A 25,812-nucleotide genomic window follows, 5' to 3' on the forward strand; every position below is an offset into this window, starting at 1 on the left:
GAACTTCATCGTGTACACCTCTGTTCCCAGGAAGTGGCATTATAACAATTAAGATGCTATTTATGACACACTTTTAAAAGCAAACACATTGCTACCTCATCATTACACACAGGCCTATGCCAAATAGAGCGGGACAAACATGTGTGAAATTCCTTTTTCAGGTGCTCTTCAGCAAACGCACATACCGATACACTGGTGCTGGAGTTGAGCAGGAAGTTGGCTGTGTGGGCAGCCACAGGTGGTTGGTTGGGGATTGGTCGATGGCCCAGCGCCATGCCAACGATGGCGGTCATGTGTGTTTCAGTTCCAAACACATGGATGGGGATCCCAGTAGTCTTCCCTGATGAGTTAAAGCATAAATGTTAAGAACTGAAAAGGAAATCAAGTTATGTGGATTTCAGGCAGTGACACGGTATATTCATTCATTTAAGAATCATCATCATCATCATGACCCAAAGGACTTCAACTACAGAGCAATGATGGATGTTTTGGTCATCAGTTTACCACAGCTGTGTCCAAACTTTTTTGGCAAATGCTACAGTAATTATTATTGTGCCACAAGTGTAAAAATCAAAGTGACATTCTGACTCTTAAACGTCAGAAACCGAGAAACTTACTTATTGAAGACTGTAACCAGATCAAACACGACTACCTGCTTTAAAAAGGCAACATTGAAAGTCTCTGGAGAAAAGCACCAGCTAAAAAAATACATGTATACGTTTGTCATTATTAAGTCATTTATCTGACATCTAGATATAGCACACTTCTCTTGCCAGACATCATTTTCCTAAGAGTCTAGCAAAAGAAACTTGTTACCTCCAAGTTGGGCACACAGGAAATAAACACTGCAATAACAACATTGTTATTGACTGGTCAATAAGGAGAACCAGTGTGTCGTGATGAGCCACTCAGGACATATCAGAAACAGCCAGGAAACATTTTTCTTTGTGTCACTCAGTACCTTTAGCATTTCCAGCACATACTGTTCTACCATATACATAGGAAGAGCCCTGTCTACAGAGAGCAGCTCCATTGTGGGCTCCTCTGTCACTCAACATTACCCCCACTCAATGTGCCTCTCACCGCGTGGTTCAACGCAATGTATTTACGGTACACACAGTATAATGTACACATCAATCATTTACAAATGTTCTTGTGTGCCACATGATGTGAGGTAACAGTGGCCCATGGACTGTGGGCTGGACAGCCCTGTTCTACCATAACTGAACTTGGACTCAAAGTCAACACAGAGACAACCTGTACTTCCATACAGTGATGTAGACTCTCAGGTTGATCATTGCACCCTTTACAATAGCTGACTCACCTACTTCTCCCATCACCCTTAGTCCCTCCTGGTAGTTGGGGCCACCGCGGCGCACAAAGATGGTGACTTCATGCTCCTTGAGGGGGCCCTGGTAGTCCTTGATGGCGTGCACAATGCCCTGCGTAGAGGGAAAGGAATAATCACAGTGAAGCAAAGCCTAACCCAAGGAAACAGTGGGCTCTACACAAAGACAGCTGTAGCAAAGCACCTGAAAAGAGGCACTTCAACACTGCTACTCTTACCTTGAAGGTAGCCGCCACATTAGTGAAGTTAGCAATGCTTCCACCTATGATGAGGACTTTTCCTGTTAAAAAAAGAATCATACAGATTTTGAGATTAAAAACCTTGGGTGTGTTATGGTCCATTTATTACCATGAAACACTGGCACAGCCTGTAGCACCAGTTCCACACAGCTCCTGGGCTGGGATTTTGACTCTGGGTTTGATTCCACCTTTGCTGCATGAAGTCTGCAGGTTCCCTCTAGGTTCGCGTGGGATTCCTTCCGCAGCCGAAAGACGTGTGGAAGAAGGCAACAGGAAAACACTTTGCGCCCTCCTTACCTTTGAAGTCACACAAGTGGTTGTCATGAGTTCACTTGCAGCTACGGCACTTACCTTCCCTTCCCTTCATATGTCTGTGTCCTAGCCATGCAGGAGCAGTGTCTCTCAGCAGTAAGTCCGTTTACACAGTTTAACTCAACTTTGCATTTAACTGCATGATGCATCAACTTCAAAAGCATGGTATTCTACCCTTTTACCCATCTGTTTATCTGCAAACCACACAGAGGAAGCGGGGATTGAACCCACGTCCTCTCATAGCACCCAAGTGCTGAGACACAACAGTGCTACGTATACATTTTTCATGTTGCACTACTTTTTCCCCTTATACTAGGCATCATTGTTGGTTTTTGTGGGGTGAACTTGATGGGGTTTGGACCAAATCAAAATTCTTCACCATAATAAATAATGAAGCAGTCATTTCATTGTGTGGTTTTTTGAGAAAAGGACCAAATAACGGGATGTGTATAACTAACTCAATAACATAAATCACAGAAACACCTTTAACAGCATGAAAATACAGGCACAGACAGTGACTGTGTGAATTTCTGTATATGAGAACAGTGTAAACCAAACCGTCTAAATGTTTGTGTGGTGTTTACCGTCTCACACCCTGCACTTGTTGCTCTACAGGGTGGAGTATTCTGCTTCCTAGACTCTGGACCTCTGCAACCCTCCACTGGACAATGTTTGAATGGAACATTTAAAAATGAAGTTTGTTAAATGAGTGCAGCAGTTCTGATAAAGCCCACAGGCACTCGAACCACGAGCAGAAGTTATGCTCTGGGAATGAGAAGACCTACCGTCCTTGTGCTTTTCCCGGGTCATGAGGGACAGGATGGTCTTGGCATAATCGTATGTCTGCTGCTCACTAGGTGCCCCCGAGTACTCGCCGTAGTTGGCCAGCTCATTCACACCACCCAGATCGCAGATGGTGTCACTGCAGAGCGACAGCAATTCAAGCAGCGTACAATCCGTCAAGCTTGATCGAAAAGAAAAACCTGGAGTCTTTGCTGCAAAGTGAAGTTTAATGGACAAGCATTTCTAGCAAAACTCACAAGAATCCAACAATTATTTCCTTGTTGGGTTTTCAACACATTTTACTTTTCCGTTTGGTGGCAACTTGTCCACAAAAGAAGTTGTGCAAAATTCTGCAAAGAACTTTGCACAGAATTATTACGATGAGATGTTCACCTGAACCAAATTTTCAAAAACCTCCACAGAAGGAACCTCTACATCCACAGGCTCAACACTCAACAAGAACAGCAGCCGTCACTATCACAAGCCATATGAGCCCATGACAGGGCTCTGCTGCAGTAGGTGTACTTCCCAAAGTGGATGGCTGGTTCCTTCCCTAAACTCCCCATGGCAGATCCCATGTTTTTTTGCTCAGTCAGAGGATCAAGCTATGACTTACAAAAAGTTTAACGATGCATTTCTAGCATTAGACAGAGCAAGACCAAGGTACTTAGTCCGTCAGATTGGAGAAGGACCTTAATGTTTCACTTTCCATCCAGTCATTACTCAGAGCCACTTTTCATCAATGACCAGAGTGAGCAGGTATGGAAAATGGGGAGTAGAGGTGGCAAAATGCAGTTGTAAAACAAAAGTGGAGCAACACAATGTTTCAGGAAGAAAGCAATTGCTCTGCATCATACCTGTAAACGACAGATGCCCCTCCTCCAGCCACCATGGTCCAGATCCTCCCACTGGGGTTGATGAGAGTGAGCTTGAGACTTGCGCCACTCTTGGCATCCAGGTCAGCGATGTAGGCCTCCTGCACACCAGTCACACACCAGCATCAGTACCCATCTCAGAGCAAACATGGCGCATGCAAACAGATCACATGGCCACTTGTCACACCGCATTGAAGTGATGTCAGCAAAGGGCAATGAAGTGTTCAGAGAGGCACCTAGAGACCCGAACATCGAGTGTGACTCTCAACCCCTGCGTGTCACCCTGGCTAAAGAGAGGAGCACCTTCAGTGAGAGTGATCCAGCTGTGCTTTTCCAGGGAGGTCATTTCCTCCATCCAGTCACCTTTAACCTTCACAAATGCTCAAGCTGTCCAAGTACCAGCACAACTGAGCTCTCAGTACTCTACTTGATTTGTTTGCATCCACAGTATTTTTGCCATATTCTTTCACTGCTGCACGTTTCCAGTCTTCTGTCCTATTTGTGTATATGCTGCTGCAGCCCTGTGCATCTCCCTGTGGCATCAATGTTTTTAGTCCAGCTTAGCTTCATGTCTGCCCACATACAACACTGCATAGGAAGTTGGAAAAGCACTGTTGGGTTGTGGAGAGAGATTGGGGGGAAATCACTGTAATTTCTCAATCTCTACTGTTGCTGGCAAGGCTGTGGAATCGGTACACAAAACCTTCAACTTTGACTCCATTAACCCAACAGTTGCTTCCGACTCCAACTCCACAGCACTGATCACCGGAGGCACAAGCAGTCGTTTAAAATCTCTATCGTTCAACTTAATCACACTTCTCACTTCTAGAAAGTCAACTGGAAGAGAATATGTCCAGGCAAATGATATTTCAACCCTTTCTGAATATTTCAAGTAAGCCCAAAATAACTGCTGAACTTTCAGCTGTGAGATACCAAGAGACTCACTCCATCTTGTCCAGTTCAGTGTGTCTGCACTCAAGGGTGGACCAGCAGATGCCACAGAGGAAAACCAGAGCAAATCATTTATCTTACTGTTACTGTAGCACATGTCACCCAGTAACTAATAGTCTTTTCTGTGGGGCAGTATTTATGGCTGCTGTTGACATCATGGTGCAAATTGCACACAGCATCTAGTGATGTGGAACACAGACGAGTCAGCAGCAAGAGACGCTGGCAAATACAGGTCACACACTTTTATTGATAAATCTAAATACAATAATACAAATACAATAAATGTGAGGGAAGCAATATAAAACAAAGATGTGTAGAAAATATTGGTGAAAATCTAAAGAAAAGTGTCAGCAGGACACCAGTCCTGGACACTCAGCTGGAACACCAGTGGCATAATAATACTGCTATAAAGCTTCGGTTACACCTGGCACTAAAGTTCAATGTTAAAGTAGCACAAAATCACTTGTTACTCGATATAACACACAATGCAGGTCTCACCTCAGGGTACGCCTCTCTGCCAAAGGGAGGGGGGAACTCCACGTCACCCCACTTGGCCTTGCACACGTAGTCCGCAGTTGCGTCGATCTTGGCTGCCATGTCCAGCACATAGACGCAATCCTCGGTGACCACTGACATTATTTACGTAAGAGAAATTAAAATGCAACATTATTTGGCTATAAACATTAAAGTGGACACTAAAGCACTACTACATGAGGCTCTGAAATCACTGCAGAGGTCATTTGTTTTCAGAGTGAGCAGCACAGTAGAAGGTGGAACCCAATGAAATGTATTTGTAGTTGTGCAAGTAGAGCACAACCAGGCACAAGTGAGACTAAGAGCTCTCAGACATCCCACTGGAATGCTGTGAACATTCGCACCAATAGTTGTGTGTGCGGATCCCGGCTCATTCGAGATGGGGACAATCCTGTCCGTCCTCCTTAGAAGGCGGGGACATCAAAGTCGGGGGCTTAAACCTCAATATCTGGTGCAAATCCTTAATAGACTTCAGAAATGCACACTCCTGCACAGAAAGGGGCAATTAATTAATTAAGGAATTATTCATCATGTTCTTTCCTTTACATCCAGTTCTCAAACTATTCAGCTGCTTTGGAGCAGTTTTATCACCAAGTGCTGACATTCATATTTGGATTTAACTTTACCCTTCGTTTGCTTTTTAAAGCAACTCTGACAACAGACCATGCTTTACTTTAAAGCTGTAAAGATATGAGATTCAGCAACAAGATGAGATATTTAGTCAGAGGCACTCCAATGGAATGACGAAATCCAGGAAACAATGCAAATGATGTTAAAAACCTAATTAACTGGGTTCTTTCAGGAGATGCCATAATAGCATTTTAATTATGGAGTCGTTTCAGGTAACCGACGCTCAAGGGAAGTGACTTTTTCTCGGTTTTTGCACGTGTCACCGAGCCTGGAATACTTTGCTCCATGAAAGGTAAAGGAGAGACATACCCAAAGGGTTTATCTCCAGATATGTGAAGTACAGGTCTTCGTAGAAGTTGAAGAGTCCCACTAGGAAGCTGGCTAAGACCCTGCAGGAAGACAAGATGGGCAGGTTAAATCAAACACTCCAGACACAGGCACTACAGCCAGTACATTGAGTGACAAAAGGTAACCTGACATTGTTCTTTATCACTGAGTCTTTATGTTCCAACTAGAGACAAGTAAACATTTCTCATTCCTTCATTTTCTATTGACAGGTAGGCTTACATGTACATTTATTCACTGATCATTATTCATTTTACAGGACAGGAGGACAGATTTGGATCCAGACACATGACTCTAGATCCTTTTCAATAACAAATTAAGATACCATTACAGCGTTGATTAAATCATGTTAGGCCTTATAAAGCCAATCCCCAGTCAATTTGATAGGTTCTGCAAGAACAGAAATTATAGTTAATATTTTAAAATCTGGTGGCAGCAGTGCTCTTCAAAAATGAACTGTACTGAACTGAGTCGAGACAGTTAAACAGACCATCCGAAAAACCACTTCAGCCAACCAAAAAGCAACAGAGAGCCTTTACTTTACATTATTTCATTCATCAGACGCTTCTCTCTAAAGCGACTTACAGTGTTACGGTACTTACAATTAACCCATTTATACAGCTAGGTAATGTTACCGGAGCAATTTAGGGAAAGTACAATGCTCAAGGCTACTACAGCTGGAGGTAACATTCAAACCCGCGACCTTTGGGACCAAAGGGAGCAGCTCTAAACACTACGCTACCAGCTGCTCCCATGTCCCTAGGGATATGGGTTTAGATCGGCTGAAAGAGCATTATTTTCCAGCTAACTGTATTTCCTGGGTCGTTTACAAGAGCCGCTCATTCACAGCCAGTGTCGGAAGGGCTTTTCTCCAGAGCCAGTGTGTCCGAGAGCCTCCTGCTACCACCCTGGAACCACACAGGAAGCAGCAGAGGGCATGTCTTCGTTTTTCTTGTCAACTTAAGCCTTTTTCTTGGATTTTGTCTTTTACATTTAAAAAAGGCATGAATAAATGAGAGAAAGGAAGAGCTGCCAAGGTCCAAGCATCTACTGCCTTGCTCTTATTCCAGTGCGACTTACTCTCTCTTATGATCAGGCACATGGGACAGCAGGTGGCTTTTCAATGCGCTGCTTTCCAGCTTCTGGTCGACTCCCACCAGCAATCTCTGCGCCTTGGCATCGACGTCGCCCACGTCCACCCCACCCTCGTGGTGGAAAAGCACATGGTCGCCCTCCCGGGTAGCAAAGATACACACATAGAACTCCTCCTCCTGAAGAGATTGCAGAAGGACATCAATAAAAACAGTGAGGAACCTTGGAGAATAGCAGAGAATATATGCGTTTTGCTCCAGCCTGCAGGCGTTCGAAGGCCGATAAATGCACTACCTTAGCGCACTCATTGTAGCTTTTCCTCTCGACTCTCCTAGCACAGAAGTTAAGAAACAGTAAGGGAAATACTACTGCTCCGGGCAATATGCAAGTTACCCAAGAGGAAAAGACAAAGGATTAAAAAGCCATAATGCCTAGACAGACATGAAGGGAACTCAGCAAGGACAGTCACTCCCACAAGTAGTGTGACCAAAGAGGAGGATGGGCAAAAGAAAAGCTGAGCACAAGAAGCTTACCTGCTTGTGGGCTACAAATGGCTCGATGAGGAAGTTCTTCAGGAGGCCTTTGGCCTTCCCCACCTGGGGAAGAGAAGTCATGAAAGCTGCAGAAAGAGGCTCTTTGTCGCTACCATCCGTTGTGCCGAAACGAGCGTTCTTTCTCGTCGCCCCGTCCTTTCTCATTTCTCTTTTCTACACTAATACTTCTCTTTAAGACACAGAGACTTCTACAACTTTTGCAAATGACAACTTTATCTTTACCGAGTTCACACCCTGCGACTTATTGCGAAAAAGCCAAATTTAATAGATTAAACTTCACAGCACAGCTTTAAACCCTGAAGCTGAATGCGATTTTGAGGAAGTCTTATTTGGAGTCACACTGCTGGCAATAAGGACAGAAAGAAAGGGGTGGGGGGAAGAGAGAAAAGAACCGCTATGGAAAAACACTCCTGTGAGAGAGTACAATTTACTGGCAAGTAAGCGAAAGGAGTAAAGTGACTCTGGAGCTCCAGATGAAGACAAGAGCTGGAGGAGGGCAGAAAAACACAGACAGAGGAAGCTGAGTGAAGTATGGATGAGCAACTGTAAACCAGCCACAAAAAACACATGCAAAGTCTTTGAAAAAACAAAATGACAGCAAAAAGCATCTAATTTTCTATAGCTATAACTCAAATACCGGCTATGTGTTTTAATGCCACAAAACTAAGAACTGTGACACAAGGAAAGTTGAGAATTTACATTTATTAATTTAGCGCATTACAGTTACTTTGATTTACTCATTGCTGAGTAATTTTTACTGGAGCAATTTAGAGTAAGTACCTTGCTTGAGGTACTACATGTAGCAGGAGGTGGGAGTCGACCCTGTGGTGCTCAGATCACTACAGTGACCAAGCCGACTCAGATGTGGCTGAGAAAAGACATTAATGTTACTGTGTGGACTTATTACACTGGGGACAAGAAACACTGAACCAAACTCTGTGTGCGCGCGTGTGTGCGCGCCCTATAAGAGCCTGCTAACGTGCCTGGAGCAAACAGAAGTGGAAACACGCTGTAAGCCACAGAAATGCATGAAAATGGGCTTTAGTCTTGCAGAAAGGCACAGGGACCCATATAAATAAACAGTGAGAAGAAGAGAACCAGATTTGCTCTCTTTTCCCAGGGTGACCACACAGTTTGTGTTGCACCATAGGACATATGATATGTTAGAGTCCTAAATCGTTAATTTGCTGACTGCACACTGACGACGGTTGATATTCCGCTGGCAAGTTTATAGACGTATGCTGGCTGTTAATGTCAGTAATACAGAACAAACTTTCCATGCATTTACAGTTACAAAGTGATGCAAAGCACAGAAAAGCAGGTGCTGCACTCAGCCAATTACGGGGTAACCTGTCTTGTCAGAGATGAGGGTAAAAATGACCTGTTAAGGATACAGACTTCACCAACAGTGTCAGTTCTAGCAAAGCTCACACAACACACACTGACACTTGCCAACTTGACAGCACAGAGCCCACAAGAAGCCCCGCGATGGGGTTACAGCGCTGAAATGGTCCAGGTTCTATCTACTCAGCGACCTGTTGACATGTCAAGGAGACAGAGACTCAAACTGGAAGACAGACTGCCTGCTCTTGCCCTTGATGGTCGTGCAAAAATTTCTCCACATACATCATGCTGCTCGTCCGCAAGTGTAAGAGACACACAGCGGGACAAAGCAAATGAGCAAGTGGCTGAATCAACAATGAAGATCGTGCTTTGAGGCAATCATTAGCCGGAAGTTATCTGCGGTTGACTTCACACCTCACCCCACCCCATAAACAGGGATGAAGACTCCACTGGATTGGGCACCAGCAGAAATCATGAAGAGATTTCATCCAAGGCCTCCACGTATTATGACCTTAACAGGAAACTTCCTTTTTAATTATCTGGGATTGCTGGTACTGCGTGAGCCAACGTCGTCACTGTCGTCTCATTCCAACAGGACTCGATGACGATCCCCCATTCACTTACCACGGTCTCCTTCATGAGGTGTGACTTGAGCCACTCCTTCACGCCCGTCAGGTCGAGGTCAATGCCCACCAGGCCCAGCTTCCCCCGGCGTTTGATGAGCTGATCTGGCTTCACCACCAGTCGCTGGATGGCGCCGTGGCAGAAAACACCAGTCACCATGAAGACAGTGACACACACAGAGGTGCTAAGTAAAAAGTGGTCATCACTCTGACTGCCACTTAATGAGTATGTTTTCCAAAGGTGTGGCTGCATTCTACCATTTAAAAAGGAGGTTTGTGGGGTACGACTATAATGGCGACAGTTATTATTCCGTTTCCAGCCAGTTTATTATAAGGTCCTCAGCACCCATTGAGTACAACACCAGCAAGAGCATTGGGGGGAGGGGGCTCAAGGGATTAATTCAGGCACCTAACCTGAGTTGCCTGGGAAACCTATGACATCGAATATATGAACAGAAACTATGACACTTCAGATAAACACTATTATAGCAATAAAAAAAAAAGAAAAAAAAAAAAGTCTCTCTCATCCCTATATTAAGAATGTTTCATACTCACACGATCATGTGCGAAGACATAAGAAAGAAAAATGCTGAAAATCTTCCCACACACACACACGCACATGTACGGGGGCCTCGAACAGAGCACAGGCAGAGCAGAGAGCCATGGTGGGCCTGCCGTACCTCAGCGAGGAGCCACGGGTGCTCCTGGGTGAGGCGCTCCCAGTCCGTGTCGCAGCCCACCCGAGCGTACTTGAAGCGGTTGTGCAGCGCTGCTGACGTGCAGATGTACTTGTAGAGGAGCTCCTTGCCCGTCTGCTCCGAGATGGCCTTGGCCGACATGGCGTGTCTGCAAGAGAACAGGGCGACATTACAGATACGCCGCTGTGCAAGAAGCGAATGGCAAGCGAGCGCCCTTCTGCCTGCGTCCCGAAACCTTTGCGGCTGACGCGGTGATACGAGAAGAAAGCCAGTCTCCCAAAGAGAGGAAGCACCGGGTCAAAGGCAGCACGTAGCAGAGCAATTGCGGGAGGAGGGATGAGCGCGAGCGCGCGCACGCGGCCAGAGGGAAGGCTCCGAGATGAACAAAGAGGCGCTATTATCAAGTGCGGAAAGGCAGGAGCTCACCGTAGTGTCCTTGGCCATAACAAAAAGCTCAATACAAAGACCGTAAAACAATATGAAAGTGCAGGACAGGTCACCAAAATAGAGTCACTACTGGATTATGGAAGGAGCTGCTTCGCCCTTCTGTACAAACACTACGCTTTGTCACTGTGACACCGAGTGGCCTCTTGGTGCCTGGGCATCCGCACTTCCAAAACACTTTGCTTTGTCATTCTTGCCGTTTCCATCTTTCTAGGAGTTGATGTGACAGAAATAAAAAAAATTAAAATTAAAAACAGCGCCTCAAACTGACACATATCAGGGAAATCATGGCCAATCTTGTCTGGGAGGGACATTCACCTACAGCTTGGTAGGAGTCGTGCGCCTCGTCTTCGCCTGCCGACCGCAGTGGGACAACACAGTCACCCGAGAGCCATCAAGAGCTCTTTGGTGATGCAAGCAGAACCGGCACGGTCACAGTAACCACACCAGTGTAAATGGCTGGGTTACAAACGCAGGCCACTGGCCTCACGAACACACGCTGCATTTCCTCAAAACACACCAGTCACGCATTTTGTTCCACAAAAAAGCCATGGAAATGTTGCTTCATGCAGTTCAGCTCACTTGTGGACATTTTGACCTGCATTTGTTCCTGAGGTCATCTGCTGTGTCACAGTACTCATCTGCAGGATGTACAAACACGGGCACTTCCCCCAAAGCTGTGGCTACACCTCCGGCCCATCTCTCCAAACTGGCCACGCATGATGTTTCCAGACTGCGCAAGACAGAGGCTGCTGCTCAGTTGAAGCTCTCAGACAACCAGCAAGAGCTTCGCAATCTACGATCCAGTTAGTTTCGTCCGCCTCCTTGTCAACTTGTCCTCCAGCCGTCGCTACACCCGTCAGTCCCTCCATGCAGCTTCTTGCGTCGCTGAAGTCGCAGCAAGGTGCAAGAAGTTCACGGCTCTGGACCTGACGGGAGCAGGGGAGGCCGGTTTTCTTCAACACGAGGTTGCAACTACTTGACACTGACAACTGCTTCCTGGAAAAGACGTGAGATTTAAAAAGTGAGAATAAACACGTTAATCACACTAAACTGGCTGAATTGTTTTAGATCAGCATAAAAGCTCACCCTTAAAACTCACCATTAACCGAACTCATGCATTTGTAACAAAAGTTGCGCATCGGTGTTACCCGCTGTTAGACCACCATGGAATGAGTGTCCCCCCTCAGCGAAGGGCTTTCATACACTTTGAGTCGTGTCATTCACCGAAGGAAGCGTTCAACAAAGACCGACGAACGACACCAAGCCCAACGGATCGCACACAAAGCAATCAGTCCGGCTGGTGATCGATCACCAAACATCTGCTGCTGCGACCCGCTGACCTGGGAGTGCCAAAAAAGGGCCGTATTCCTAAGGAACCTTGTGCAAACACAGAGTGACACAGCTGCCCTACATCCCTTAATACCGCAGTACGTGCGAAGCGCCACTTTTTCGAAAGGCATCTTCTTGGGAGATTTTTGCAGTACAGAAAAGCACTTGAGTGCTGCGGGTCAACTTGGACCTGCAAAGCAAACAACGTGTGTGTTGCCGTCACGATGCACGATGATCCCTGCACGAAAATCCGTGTTGGAGCGCGAGCTGAACCCTCGGGGGTTTCACAACATCCCACAAGTAAGGGAAGGCAAATGGAACTAAGGAAGTCCTGAACCGGGGGTCTCCTTTCAACAGATCCTGTCGGAAGACCCCGGGAAATCTGTGGGTTTTCCAGTTAATTTCCCAGTATAGGTTGGTATATTTTCTGTGAGATATTGAGAGTACCACAGTACTCCTAATCCCATTTCTCCAGTGCACAGCTGGAAAGCATGAAACAAACACACACACACACACACACACACACACACACACACACAACGTATGCATGAACACTACCTTAGAGGAAGGGCAAAACGGTACCGTCTCTGCTGTGCTGCATGTTTGTGTGATCACACACCCTGCCAAGGAGCAGCGCTATTAATTCACCGACACCTGAAATGTTCACTCGGACACTGCTCCTTTCCTCAACATACTCCGTTCTTCCATGCCTTAATGTCAAGCTGCTTTGGAAAGCTGTAACGGAAAGGAGCCCGAAAGAAGGTCGCACGGCAGGAACCGCTCCATCCCCCACAGGCCGTTTTCACTTGTCCTCACTCTTGCAAGCACTAAAGCTTCTAAAGTGCACTTTTCCCAGCATGGAGTCACAAGCTTCTGCACCTCTGCCTCTACGTAGATGCGACACACATTCGGGCCACAGAGCACTCTTTGTGCTTGAGCGGCTCCAGCACCCTCCGCACACAGCTGACCAAATATGACCAGAGTCTAGGATACGAGCTTCCGAGTCACAGTAACTCCACTTGACAAGGAGTTTCGCTTAACATGCCTTTTGTCTTATGACAAAATTGACAAATGGAGTTCCAACATGTAGCGCGAGCGTTTGCACACACACGCATATATAAAGGTCATTTAGATGCGCTCAAGTCTCGCCTGCCTGCACCTCCCTCACTGGACCTGGGAAGATTCCTGGATGCTGAGCGTCACAGGATGTTCCTAGGGACACCGCAGGTTCCTTTGTGCGCAGCACCTCTCCAGTCATTTTCAGAGATTTATTGGAGGGATGCAACCACATACAAGCTTACTGGACTGGCTTGAAAGCGGTAATGCAAAAAAAAACCTTTAGCAAAACATTTCTCGCCAACTATTCTCTTGTTGAATCACAACCCAAACTGCGCTCTTACAAAACGTGGAATAGAGATTTATTTTAACGCTGTGGTCGACACCTGAAGGTCCCCTAGTAAACATGTGGACGACACAAGTGTTCAAATCCCTGCCACCTGAAACACTGACATTTTGCATCACAACTCCAGTGAACTGTGCAATACCTGGACACCCATCTGGAAGTTACGAGGAAGCACCGCACAACCACACTTGTGATGCACTGTAACCCTTTGAGCCCTCGCTCACCTATGGCACGTATTTCTCGGCAATATGTCTCACAAAAGATTCCTTTCCCAATTACTGACATGCAGCACAGAGGGCAGTAACCCTACACTGGGCTTGAGTAAACATCACTGTCAGTTCAGTCATGCGACATAACAACTACAGTTGAAAGGTAAGCTGGCAGTAGGGCTGTGCCCATGGAAACTACCAAAACAATCTCAGCTTCACACTAACTCCATGGCTTCACCGGCAAGGCACAAAGCACAAGAGCTCTGTTCAGAGCGAAATTTGGAGAGAAAAGTGCAGCACCAGCAGGAAACAGGAGCCATGTCAGCTCCCGAAGGTGAGGAGAGGTGAAGAGAGGAGAGGAGGGTTGCGCTCGTTTTCTCTGCTGCCTCTTTACACGTTCCGCTCAGAGGTCTCCTGGTCCCACCAAGAGCTCGGCCCACTTGCGGATGCAGCTTTCAGCGGCACTTAACAGAGCCAGTTAGAAATCATTACAGTTCAAACGCTCGTGTCGCAACAAAGCATGGCTCACCTATACGTTTGGCCTAAAAGAGGAGGAAAAGCGTGAGGAAATGATGGTATGGAGGTACAGAACACTTCAATCAGGAGTGTGCAACTGTGGGATGCAATTCTGCAGATTTTAGAAACTATCATAACATGTGTGTGACTGACACCTGAAACACCAGCAGAGCAGAGCAGAGCTGAGCTGAGGTGACATGAGGTGAGGTGGCATGTAGATGCACTTATTGAAGATAGCACTTTAGAGCTGAATTACTCCAGACTGGCACATCCTGCTGGACTGGAGCAGTTCATATGCACATCCTGTTATAGGGGTGTGAGAACAGGGTAAACCAGGCTGTCGCTCGGTAACCTTGCCGCACCCTTTCGGAAAAGATATGCACCGTAAAACTTACCTGGACATGAGCGCAAACAATGAATGATGCAAGAAAAATGTGAACTGGTTATCCATTCAGAGTTTAACCTCCTCAGTTGGACTTGACATTCTGCAGGTCAGCAGAACTCTAAATTCAATTTTTGTGAAATTCAAGGAACAAATGGAACGGGGGGGGGGGGGACACCTCACATGATGTTCAACACAATTTAATGAAGGAATTAGAAAGTTCCTTAGAAAGATCAAGTAGCTGTGCGATGCTTACACAATAAGTTACTACCATGGAGAGTGAGAGAGAACATTGCAACACGAACCAAAGTGCATCGCATCATTCCTAGCGCTTCCCGATGTAAGACGAGAACAGGCTCCTCTAAATGTACCAAACCAGAAGTGAATGAGAAGGTTTTCCAATAAAAGTGCTTGACACGCACACGCGCACGTGCTTTCAAGCGTCACTACGTCTTTACCAGGGATTCGCTCACGCAATACATTACTCAAAGTTTTGGAATAGTAGAGCGAACCCCGAAACCACCTGCATTCGGGAACCGGAACGGCAACATTTTTCCCAATGATCCGGCCAGTAACCGTCGCCGTGAGCGCCGTACGCGATGCGTCACAAAGCTTTCAAAGGTAAAACAGGTGCGAGATTTTAAAGTTTTGGTGGAATCTTTCAGAATTTGCCAAGGAGAGAGAAGTTTGAGGAGCGACCCACCTCTTATTCTAAGGCACTTGGCAAAATGTTGGTTTTACAAACATCGCTAAACTAAAAACTTTCCACATCACATGGTTCATACGGAAAGAAAACTAAAGTAACTGCACTTTAGAATCACGGCTCTGCATCTAAGTGTCTCTTTCTGTTAATGTAACGAACACACCGTCTTTCCCAGGGACGGTTACTTACACACGTATACAGCTGGGGAATCTTAGTTACCGGAGTAATTCAGGTAAACACCTTGCTCAAGGGTACTAGAGGCCAGAGGGGGGATTCGAACCTGCAACCTTGGGGTTTGGTCCAAAGTCAGGAGCTCTACCACTACGCTACACCACACAGTACCGGCAGCTGTCAGACCCAGAGTTGGTGTAAAGATGATGATCACGGGTGTAAATATCATCATGATTAGGCACTATTACTACTACTACTAGTAGGTTAGCTAGAGTCTAGAGAGAGTCAGTGTGAGCTCGAAACTTAGCGAACGATTCCCACGATCATCATCATCATCATCGTCGTCGTCGTCGTCGTGATCATGCCATGGCACCAGATGACATGATGATGATGCCGGTACCGAAGCGAAGGAGCCCCGCCGCCGCCGGGCGGCACAGACACAGGAGGAGCGACTAGTAGGACAGGAGCGTGGAGGACGACACGACGACGGCGCGCAGACGGGAGGAGGAGGAGCAGCTCGACTCGAGCGAAAGAAACGTCGACGACACTCACTGACTGACTGACTGACTGACTGACTGACAGGGCTGAGGGAGCGAAGCGAGACGAGGCCCGGCCGGCGGCGGTCGGTGCCGGTCGTTCCCTTCGTCGGCCGCTGACGGGAGCGACACAGACACGCGGGACGGGGCGGCCGGGAGACGAGAAGCAGCGCGCGCAGAATTCAATTATTCGCACAACTCGGTCGGACACGCCGCCGCCGCCGCCGCCGCCGCCGCCACCACGGTCGCGCGGCTCTGCGTCACGCTTCTCGTCATTGATTCGCGGGTCCCGACCGATGCAGAACTGTGCGACACAAGTCAGTCGGACGCAAACAAGCCAAGGCCGTTCTAATCTTACCTTCGCGAATCAAGAGCTCCGCACCGACCGAGTAGAAGGGAAGGAAACGCCTCGCGCTCGCGCCGCTGCCCGCAGAACCGGCTCTTCCTGCCGCTGATCCTCCTCCCGCTTCTCGCCTCGCGTCCGCTTCGCTCTCCTCACCGTCTGACGATGGGGATGCTTGACCTTCGCGCTCTGCCATTGGTGCGGGGGAATCACGTGACCGCCGTGCGCCGTGACGCCCGCGGCCACGTCAGTTAGGCGTGGTGTGCGCGTGGAGGGAGCGTGTACTCGGCCTCGCTCCTTTACCCTGGACGTGGGGGGGTGAGGTGGTGTAACGCGTCCCTCGAAGCGGATGCCGCAGCGCGCTGACTTGACTTAATAAACACGTCAAATTTGAAGGTGAAATTGCTTCTCATTTCTCGAAAACGCCACAAGGTTTGCGGTCGAACGGTTCAGTGCAAAGAGACGCTGTTCAGCCGGTGGTTAAGTCACTCATACCACACTTGAGACTAGTCTAGTCGTGTGTGTGAGAGAGAGAGAGAGAGAGAGAGAGAGAGTGTGTGTGTGTGTGTTCCACTGGATGAGTGACCCACTGTAAGTAGTGTATCTAGCAGTGTAAGTCACCGCGGTAAATAAATAAGCCTTAAGCCTTAGGTGTGTGGACTGATAACACTACATAACACAGACTCTTTGAAGGAAAAAGTGCCTGATGATGATTAAATCAGTGGCGTAAAAATGTGAGCACGAGCCCAATCAGTCACTCTCCCCTCACTCGTCCACTGTCGATGGGGTGTTGCAGAGTCGCCGCTGTCCGGAGCCTATCCCGGAAGTATAGAGCGCGAGGTTGAGGGTGCCACACCCCGGATGCGACTCCAGTTCGGCGCGCGCGCACACACACTGGCGGGGGGTCGAAACCCAGTTCTCATTCGGAATGTGTTGTGCGAACACGTGTAACATTTACATTACAGATTAATTCATTCATCAGACACTTTTCTCCAAAGCAACTAAGACTGAACACCATGTGGTGTTACCAGCCCACGCCTTTTTACCAGGGTATCGGACACTGCTAGACGCACTATTTACACTGGGTCACTCATCCGTACGCCAGTGCAACACACACACACTCTCTCTCTCTCTCTCTCTGTCACTCACACACTAAGAACAAACTCCCAGTGTTCAGCGCCACCTAGTGGCCAGTCAGGGTGCAGGAAGAGAGCAGCGTCTGCTGCACGTGTCCGCGCTCAGAAACACCCTTGACCTGATTGTGAAGGCAGCCACTTCCATACTTGAGATGTGCACCTCCAGGTCCTTGACCTAACGCAGTAAGGAACGGACGAGCGCGGCGAAGGCCGTTCGGCGCATACAACGTGCCGTTGGACGGTCCGCCTGCTCATCGTGTGGCCGGAGGAGGAGGCCGGTGGGTGAGCAGCGGTAGGAAGGTTTCAGCCCCTGTCCGGCGATGGGCTCTTTGCCTGCGGCACCAGTGACCGAAACCCCTCGACATGCTGACGCGTCACAGGTAGTCGCCGCTCGGCCGATGCCGATGGAAGTCATCGCAGGCCGAGGGCAACGGAGCGAAGCTGCGAGATCTTCCACTCTGATGCCGAAAGCCGTAGGGGCCGTTCCCTTGTACGAGGCTGGTGCGGCGTAGGCCCCTTTCCAGGTGTCGCTTGGGTCACCGACCGCAGCGCAGGCTGAAGTAAATGTCAAATACAGCGCGGGTCTCGTCGATCATATCCATCTTGTGGCGAAGCGTTTCTGTTCTAGTTGCGGCGGAATCTTCCGGAACGATAACGTCCGCATCCGCAGAACAAGTCAGAGGTCAGCGAGGGGTTTGAGGAGCATGAAAGCAGTGTAAGCTGTCGCTGCCTTGGTCACCCAACCTCAAGCCACCTGAGCACAGGTGAGAGATTACGGAGCAGCGTCTGAAACAGTGTTTTCCACCACCATGAGAACACCCTACCAAATCACTTTACTGCAGTTTTTTCAGTTGACTTATTTAGCGGGAGCTTTTCCCCAAAGCAACCTAGAAAGTCCAACTATTTGCAACTATTTTCCCCATTTATACAGCTACGTAATTTTACTGGCGCAATTTAGGGTAAGTACCTTGCTCAAGGGGTGCGGTGGCGCAGTGGGTTGGGCCGCAGTCCTGCTGTCCGGTGGGTCTGGGGTTCGAGTCCCGCTTGGGGTACCTTGCGACGGACTGGCGTCCCGTCCTGGGTGTGTTCCCTCCCCCTCCGGCCTTACGCCCTGTGTTGCCGGGTAGGCTCCGGTTCCCCGTGACCCCGTATGGGACAAGCGGTTCTGAAAATGTGTGTGTGTGTGTGTGTGTACCTTGCTCAAGGGTACTACAGTTGGGATTCAAACCTGCAACCTTTGGTTCCAAAGCAGCAGCTGTAACCACTGCACTATAGCTGCCCCTCAAGCTTCTTTTTGGCTCTCACCTCTTTGAAAAAACAGAAACAAGACTGAAGCTGAAATACTTATTACATGATGTATATCATTTTTTCCCTGCTTGTTTCCTTGACTCGCAGAACCAGACTAGAACAGACATTTATACCGGCTTTCAAAGCCATTCTCTGTGACTAAAGCAGCTCATGAGCATTTGAAATGCGAAACGCCATGTCAGTGTTAATAATAGTGATATCTTTACCACTCCCAAAATCCTTCCCACTGACATCACGCATGAGCTCTTTTCCATAATGAAGTTCTCGTGAGAAGCAGGGAGTGTTATGAAATATGTCATTCCAAATTTCTTTCAAGGCCTGGTTACTAAACGCTTTAGGCTCTCACACCGTACAGTGATTTACAATTTTACAGCCATGGTTATGGTAATTTTTCAACCACTGTCCTTAATTTGGGAAGTGGACAAACTGTTTACCGCAACACATTTTATCCACATTTCCAAATAATTACATCTTTCAGGCGGCCGCGTACCGTAATCAAAGCACCGCTTTCCGTGCAGCTCCTCTAAGAATCTTTGAGCCGAATATCTACAGATAGCTCAAGTGCAACAAGTCATAGTTGTCAAGCGGACTTTTCTGATTCTGTACATGATTTTTTTGAACACATTTGTTTTTGCAGGAAGCGCTGTAAAGGGGCATGTTTGTCAGAGCCTGAAAGTTGCGTAATGAACGTGCCTAGAAAGGTTCCAGCAAGCTCTTCTCACAGCCTAACGTTACTCAGCTCTTCTGCCCCCATTTCCAGCTGTGTGAGAAGGTGGCTCATTGTCCTCCACTGTTTTCTCAGTTGGTGTGTACAGAGGATGCGCTATTTCGGAGTCCACATGCTCAGTCAGCGATATTCTTTGTGCTGCACCGTTGGCACCGCCTTCCCATTTCCCAGCTTAATCCTATCTTATTGCTCACTCACCAAGACTTTGTTTTTGCTGCTCTTGGGAATAATTTTTATATTTTGCCAAAAATAACAAGGAAATGTGCATAGTTATAGTTGTGGGGGGGATTTAAATCAGAAGTGGCCCCCTCAAGGGCCTCAGTACTACAACCAACTCACAAGTGCACAAGTCATTGCTACCTAAAGGAAAAATAACTGCATTTCCACCTAAAATTCATTCACTTGAATAAAACATTTTAAAAGCACAACTACATGAACATCATAATTTTATCTCCAGATTCTGACTCTACAAAACTCAAATCTTTTGACTGCTACACTAATTAACAGTAATTCCAGAGTGTCAGTGTGACTCGAGAGAACTGCAGTAAAGCTAAGAAATACGGTCATACAGAGTCATGTCACTGGCCCAAGGGAGGGGGGTGCCAACGTGAAAAAGGTTTGCCATCAACTCTGGGAAGTGTTAAATGAGGAAGAGCACTCCTTAAGGGTTAAGTTAGTCGTAGCTCCTTTGTGCTACATGGGATGATCTGTTAAGTTCGAGTAGCACTGAATGTGATACATGGAAGAGTTTGTCGTACACTCCTTTAAAAGTACAACTTACCTACCAGTACAGTCCATAATCCACATCCCAGTTTTGTTGTACAATTTATGAAACTTTTCTCCAAAGCGACTTACAATTATTTACCCATTTATACAGCTGGGTAGCTTTACTGGAGCAATTCGAGGCAAGTACCTTACTGAAGGGTACTACAGGGGGAGGTGGGAACTGAACCAACCTCAAATGCAGAAGCTCTTACTGCTGTGCTAGATGCTCTACCTGTATGCACAAAAATTTGCACCCGTCCCTCAGAGGCAATGAGGACAATACTGCTCATTGCAGGTTGGCATCTGAGATCACTGACTGAAAGCAACATCCAAAATAAAGATGAGAAATATGATTTAAAATGCTCCAGTCCGACAAATCTGAAGGAGACGTCTCACACTTATTGTCCATCGTACAGAAGAACTGTATTTCTTGGTAGGCAGAGGTGACACATAAAAACAGGAATTACACAGTTTGTACTGGAGCAGTGCAGAAATATTTCACCCTCAGAACCAGCTACAGCCTTTATTTGGAATTGCATCATGCAAAAGGTGTACAAAGTGCTACTATATAACACTTTACAGCATGTGCAAGGTTTAAAGAAAAAAAGTTTTCGGCTAAGTCAACACCGCTCTAAAAAAATACAGTGACAATAGCAAACTTTTTCACAAGGTCAAAACAGCCTCCACAGTCTGAAACAAAGAACCCCACAACCTGTCATCACCCCACGATGTGCAGGGATGAGAACACAACTTACCAAAGTGACATGGCGCAAACGGCCCCTAAACAGGGCATGAAGTACCGTGATGCCTACACCACAATTCCGTGTTGCGATTCAGCCAACACAAAATCATAACAGCTATACTGCAGTCTCACTAAAACCAATTAAAGATGACAGGAGGGGTATGAGGTGCTAATATGGTAAGGATCTGGGGAAAGGGTAGTGAGATAGCTCTGACTCTACACATTGCTAAAGGAACCACTAATTCAAGACATTTTTGGTTCTGAAAGTCCATGCTGGAGGTGCTGCCCTTTTTAGTTACTTTCCTCAACAAGGCTGGAAACCAACTCCTCCCCTCACCCCAGTAGATGAGTGACAAGTACATGCAGCACCTACACCTCAAAGCTGCTCAGCCAAGATATCCTCCCACTGCATTACTGGATGATGCACTTCTTTTTCTTCTTTTCCTCTCCCTCCTTCTCCTCCTGCTCCCTGCGGCCATAAAAGCTGGAGAAGCATGCAGTGGCTAGGAAGGGCTCACGCAGGCCCAGTACCCACATGCCTTTGCCAAAGTAGGTGAGCAACCCGAGCTCTGAGTCCTGCACAGTCTCGCCTTCCTGGCCCTGTTGCTGCAGGCGCACGAGCTCCAGCAGGTCCGGGCCCGTCTGCAGCGGGTCCACACCCTCAGCGTAGCTCAACGTGATGTGGGCACTGCTGCCCTGGGATACGCCTTCCTCCTCTGCATTGGCTGGCCACAATTGCAGCTGCTCCTCAGTGAGGGTCACTGTGGCACCCAGGGTGCGAGGCGTGACGAACAGGGCACTGAGTGTCAGCTGGGACACGCAGCCATAGCTTTCTTTCACAGCCTGCATAAAGCACATGAGGTTTGGGCGCAAAAATTACTTCCCTTGTTGGTGGCAAGGAGAGATGTGCTGTTTGTTCATAAGGAAATAATATTTTTTGGCTCAGAAGAACAGAGACGGTAAAATATTCAGGTAGAAGTGCATTCTGTTGCATCTCAAAAAACTCCTTTCCTCTAAGACAAGTAAGTGTGACTATCTGAACCATGTAACAAGGAAGTCCTTGTGCATACATGTCATCTGCTGGCCTCCTTGTCAACATACACATGAAATTCTTCAATATGAAAACCAATCTGCTTTTGTAAAAACATACCTAATGTCAAACTATTCAATAACACATCTTCATGTCCTTACACCCAGCACACAAGTGTCCAAAATAGTGCACTAACATGCACTCCTTCAGAACACCCCCCCCCCCCCCACACAGATACAAACACACTCAAAATCATTAAGCAATTCATCATGGTGGCTGTCAGTAAGGAGCTGGAAATGGAGGAAATTAGCAAAACTCAACTTTTATCAACTTCGTTGGTGCAAAAGACCCTCCTTTCTCCACAAGTTGACCTGAAGCAAGTTTATATGCAAATAAAATGACAATAGTCCTCATCTACATCTACTTACCTGATTCTCTGCATATTCTTTGGCACCATCAGCTTTCCCATACTCACAAAACTTTGTGGTGCAGTGCAGCATGCCTTTATCATGAAAATGCTCCTTCAGATCTATGTCTTTTTCTGCATCTTCTTTAACTGCAATATAAAGCACATCATGTAGTCTCAGACTGACTTGCTCACTTGAGTTCCAGACTCAGTAATGCCATCTTAACAGTTCAGGCCAACTATAGCAGTTAATATGGTTTGGACCACTTAGTGCCAAATCAACATTCTCTGAACTGATTTACTTACAATCAGTTATATTTTTCCTGAAGGCCTCCAGGCTAACTAGGGTTTTGAGGAAGTTGACTGCAATGCTTCTCAAATTTTCCTGGAAGGGGTGACACACAAACCAGCCAAAGAAGAGAGGTAGTGATGTCTCCTCAAGACTGGTCTTCAAAGCCTGCATTTGGTCTTTGTTCAGCCCCCTTTGACTTTTCTGGACCAGCTGCTCTATGTCTTCACTCCATTCGGTGCGAGGTTCCAAAAATATTGCACAGTATTGGTGCTGCTCTGCCAATTCAGCCAATCTGGCCAGCCGAATGGGAGTGTGGTTAGTGTCATCCACCACCACCACTGCCATGCCAGAGGTTAAGCAGGTCAACACTGCTTCATCCAAGGCCTTATGGCCCTCCTCTGATGTTCCGTACTTGTCAGGTTTGATACCGTAGTCATCAGCACTGACAACAGAACACAATTCCTCGTAATTTTCTTTTATTGTACTAGCAAGATGGCTCTTTCCACTGCCAGGCAGGCCTTTCAGCACGATGAGTGTACGGGACACGCGTAAAATTGCCTTAGCGGTTTCTTCTTCAAGAAATGCAAATGAACGTGAGCTTGGAATAGCACATGCTGAGGTCTGCTGCTTTTCCACCTCCTCTTCCTTAGATATGTGTTCCTGTTTATCATCTTGACCTACTTCCTGCTCTCCAGTTGCCTCTGTTTCTTTATTTTGTCCAGGCTTTGGCTCTACCTTTTCTACCTTCTCCTGTATTTCATTCCACTGTTCCTCAAACTCAGGAATTTGTTTCTCATCCTCTGAAGTCTGTCCTTCCTCTCCACGGTTCTGCAGTTCCTCCTCCTCCAGAGTCTGTCCTTCCTCTCCACTGTTCTGACATTCCTCCTCTGCCTCTAGAGTCTGTCTTTCCTCTCCACGGTTCTGCAGTTCCTCTGCCTCTAAAATCTGTCCTTCCTCTTCACGGTTTTGCCATTCCTCCTCCTCCTCCTCCTCCTCTAGAGTCTGTCCTTCCTCTTCAAAGTTCTGCCATTTCTTCTCTTCCTCTAGGGTCTGTTTTTCCTCTGCACGGTTCTGCCATTCCTCCTCCTCTTTTTCCCTGGAGGAATACTGTTCCTCCTCTTCATTTAAATCCTGATTTTCATCTGTAGGACTTTGCTCCTCCACCTCCTCAAAATTGTGATGTTTCTCCAACTTGGGATTCTGTTGTTCCTCAGGCTCCAGCTCAAGGATCTGCTCTTCTTCTGGCTGCCACTTTGCTTCACCGTCATCTGCTTCAGCATCTGATTCTGTTAATCCCTTTGCCTCTTCTACCTCTTCCCCATCCTCTTCATCTTCCTCATCTTCATCCTCCACCATGTATACCTGCACCTTGTCCTCTTGCTCCTCAGTTTCCGGCATCTCCTCCTCAGACGCCAGCTCCTGCTTCTCCAAGGTGCTACACACTTGCTCCATCTGCTCTGGTTCCATATCCTTCTTTCCTCTTCTGGGCTCAACAAACAACGTGTGAAGAAGCACTTTTGCCAGATGTTAATTTTCCTACAGTGTAAACAAACAGTACAACAATCCCTTGTAACATTTTCAGTATGTTACATAACACATGTGGTTTTATTCACAGCTCAGACTGTCCCAACTCATCAAAATTAATGCTGTGTTGTGTCCGAGATTAAACAAAGAATCAATAGAACACAAGTTTCAGAATTCACACATTTTAAACAAGCGGTAACATCCCCAAAGGCCAGACAGCTGTCCGATCTGGGAAATGACACAGCAGTAACAATAAGTCCTGCAAAATGGAGATGCACAGGTAGAAAGAAGGTTTTATAAGTGTTAAAATAAGGACATCTCTGGGATGTCCATTACAAAATAAAAAATGGGTATACTTTGTACATAGTGGCATCAACGTTAAATCAGACTTGGAAAAAAAGGAAGAGCACTAACCCTAACCATGCCGCAGGCAGAGAGTGAGTGTGTGCGTGTGTGTGTGTGTGTGTGTGTGTGAAACAGTGAGAACAATGAAAAGAAGAAAGACGCGGTGTGTGTGTGTGTGTGTGTGTGTGTTGCTGCACGGAGGACCAGCCGGACAAACGAGAAAACAAAGAAAACGGCGAGTCATGATGGCAAAATTCACTAAACAAGAAGAGAGCAACAACGAAACCCTGACAGAAGAAAGCCTCCTGTTCCGAGGCACGGCAGAAATTCCGCTAATTAATTATATATATATATATATATAAAGAACTGAAGTAGGAACACCTGAGGTAATAAAACGCCTCAAGAGCTGCGCACGAAACGCCACATACGAGCTCGCGGAACTCGTCCTCGCGCCCAGCAGTCGCGTGTCCCCTCGCTGCTCCACTCAGCGAGCGCTTCTGGCGAGGCGCGCGGAACACACAAGGTCTCGAGCCGTAGCCGCCGCTCCGAGTTCCGCTCGCGAGGCGAGGCGAGGCGAGGCCAGGCGCTCCGGCCCCGCCCACCCCCACGCCCAGGAGCGCGAGGGCAGCTCACGTCTCGCGTCGTCCCTCGCGCATCCCTCCTTATGAAAGTAGTTAATAACGACGTTCTTACTCATACAGTACTTTAATAACAAGTAGTTAGTAATACTACTTGTGTGAAATGTGGCGACGTTGATTGAACGCGTCCGTTTCGAAACTAAGCCTCGCTTGAGAAAACCCGTAGGAAACTAAACGCGCTTTAAGACTTTGTGGCTGTACGATACTATTGTTGTTGCCAGAGAGTTATGTTTTAAATAGCAGTAATTGCGACGATTAAAGCTGGACAAACAGGGTTTTTTACGCCGCCCCCGAAAAGGTTTTAACTCCACGAACCTGCTATTTACAGCAGTGAGTGGCGTAATAACCTGTCGGGTAAATACATGATATTAGCTGTAGACCAGTGGAGCTTCGCAATAATATATTTGTCTGTGTGTCTTGGGGGGGGGGGGGGGGGGTCTGCTCCTGTACTGGTTAGGCCTGTGCTCACATGAGCACTAAAGAGCGGTGTTTACCACAGTGAGAGCTGTGCTCACGGTGTTCAGTCTCTACTT

At 47.2% G+C, this 25,812-nt stretch overlaps 2 protein-coding genes across 6 annotated transcripts in view; both read right to left on the reverse strand.

Moving 5' to 3' along the window:
• LOC108919709 (ATP-citrate synthase) overlaps window positions 1-16,540 on the reverse strand; it is a 29,471-nt gene extending 12,931 nt beyond the window's left edge. For 2 of the 3 annotated variants that reach the window (XM_018727928.2, XM_018727937.1), the window contains exons 1-12: window positions 16,382-16,540; window positions 10,311-10,476; window positions 9,632-9,754; window positions 7,643-7,705; window positions 7,098-7,288; window positions 5,982-6,061; window positions 5,007-5,137; window positions 3,540-3,658; window positions 2,685-2,821; window positions 1,567-1,628; window positions 1,325-1,442; window positions 186-340 (exon numbers count right to left, since the gene is read on the reverse strand). In XM_018727928.2, the coding sequence (XP_018583444.1) occupies window positions 186-340; window positions 1,325-1,442; window positions 1,567-1,628; window positions 2,685-2,821; window positions 3,540-3,658; window positions 5,007-5,137; window positions 5,982-6,061; window positions 7,098-7,288; window positions 7,643-7,705; window positions 9,632-9,754; window positions 10,311-10,469 (1,338 nt within the window). In that variant the 5' untranslated portion in view covers window positions 10,470-10,476; window positions 16,382-16,540. Of the gene's footprint in view, window positions 1-185; window positions 341-1,324; window positions 1,443-1,566; window positions 1,629-2,684; window positions 2,822-3,539; window positions 3,659-5,006; window positions 5,138-5,386; window positions 5,777-5,981; window positions 6,062-7,097; window positions 7,289-7,642; window positions 7,706-9,631; window positions 9,755-10,310; window positions 10,477-16,381 lie in introns of those variants that run through there. The other variant, XM_018727946.2, reaches the window with a different exon arrangement.
• Window positions 16,541-20,703: 4,163 nt separating this feature from the next.
• On the reverse strand, window positions 20,704-25,652 carry cnp (2'',3''-cyclic nucleotide 3'' phosphodiesterase). 3 transcript variants are annotated; one of them, XM_018726662.2, is made up of 4 exons: window positions 25,595-25,652; window positions 22,787-24,308; window positions 22,503-22,630; window positions 20,704-21,887 (listed from the first exon to the last, which is right to left on the reverse strand). In XM_018726662.2, exons 2-4 carry the CDS (start codon window positions 24,237-24,239, stop codon window positions 21,456-21,458), a joined length of 2,013 nt encoding a protein of 670 aa, XP_018582178.1. In that variant the 5' UTR covers window positions 24,240-24,308; window positions 25,595-25,652; the 3' UTR covers window positions 20,704-21,455. The 3 variants fall into 3 exon arrangements, with proteins under 3 accessions (XP_018582178.1, XP_029102354.1, XP_029102353.1); XM_029246521.1 differs by lacking the exon at window positions 25,595-25,652 and adding an exon at window positions 25,070-25,239; XM_029246520.1 differs by lacking the exon at window positions 25,595-25,652 and adding an exon at window positions 25,023-25,239.
• Window positions 25,653-25,812: the final 160 nt, after the last annotated feature.

This window comes from Scleropages formosus, chromosome 20 (genome assembly GCF_900964775.1).
Source record: "Scleropages formosus chromosome 20, fSclFor1.1, whole genome shotgun sequence".
Taxonomy (NCBI): Eukaryota; Metazoa; Chordata; class Actinopteri; order Osteoglossiformes; family Osteoglossidae; genus Scleropages; species Scleropages formosus.

Bases quoted from the DNA above. Each gene is read 5' to 3' on its own strand.
- cnp (XM_018726662.2), bottom strand. From the start codon at position 24,239: ATGGAACCAGAGCAGATGGAGCAAGTGTGTAGCACCTTGGAGAAGCAG. The intron at 22,631-22,786 runs GTAAGTAAATCA...TTTATATTGCAG, and splicing joins CAGGAAAAATATAACTGATT to TTAAAGAAGATGCAGAAAAA. The intron at 21,888-22,502 runs GTAAGTAGATGT...TGCTTTATGCAG, and splicing joins AAGAATATGCAGAGAATCAG to GCTGTGAAAGAAAGCTATGG.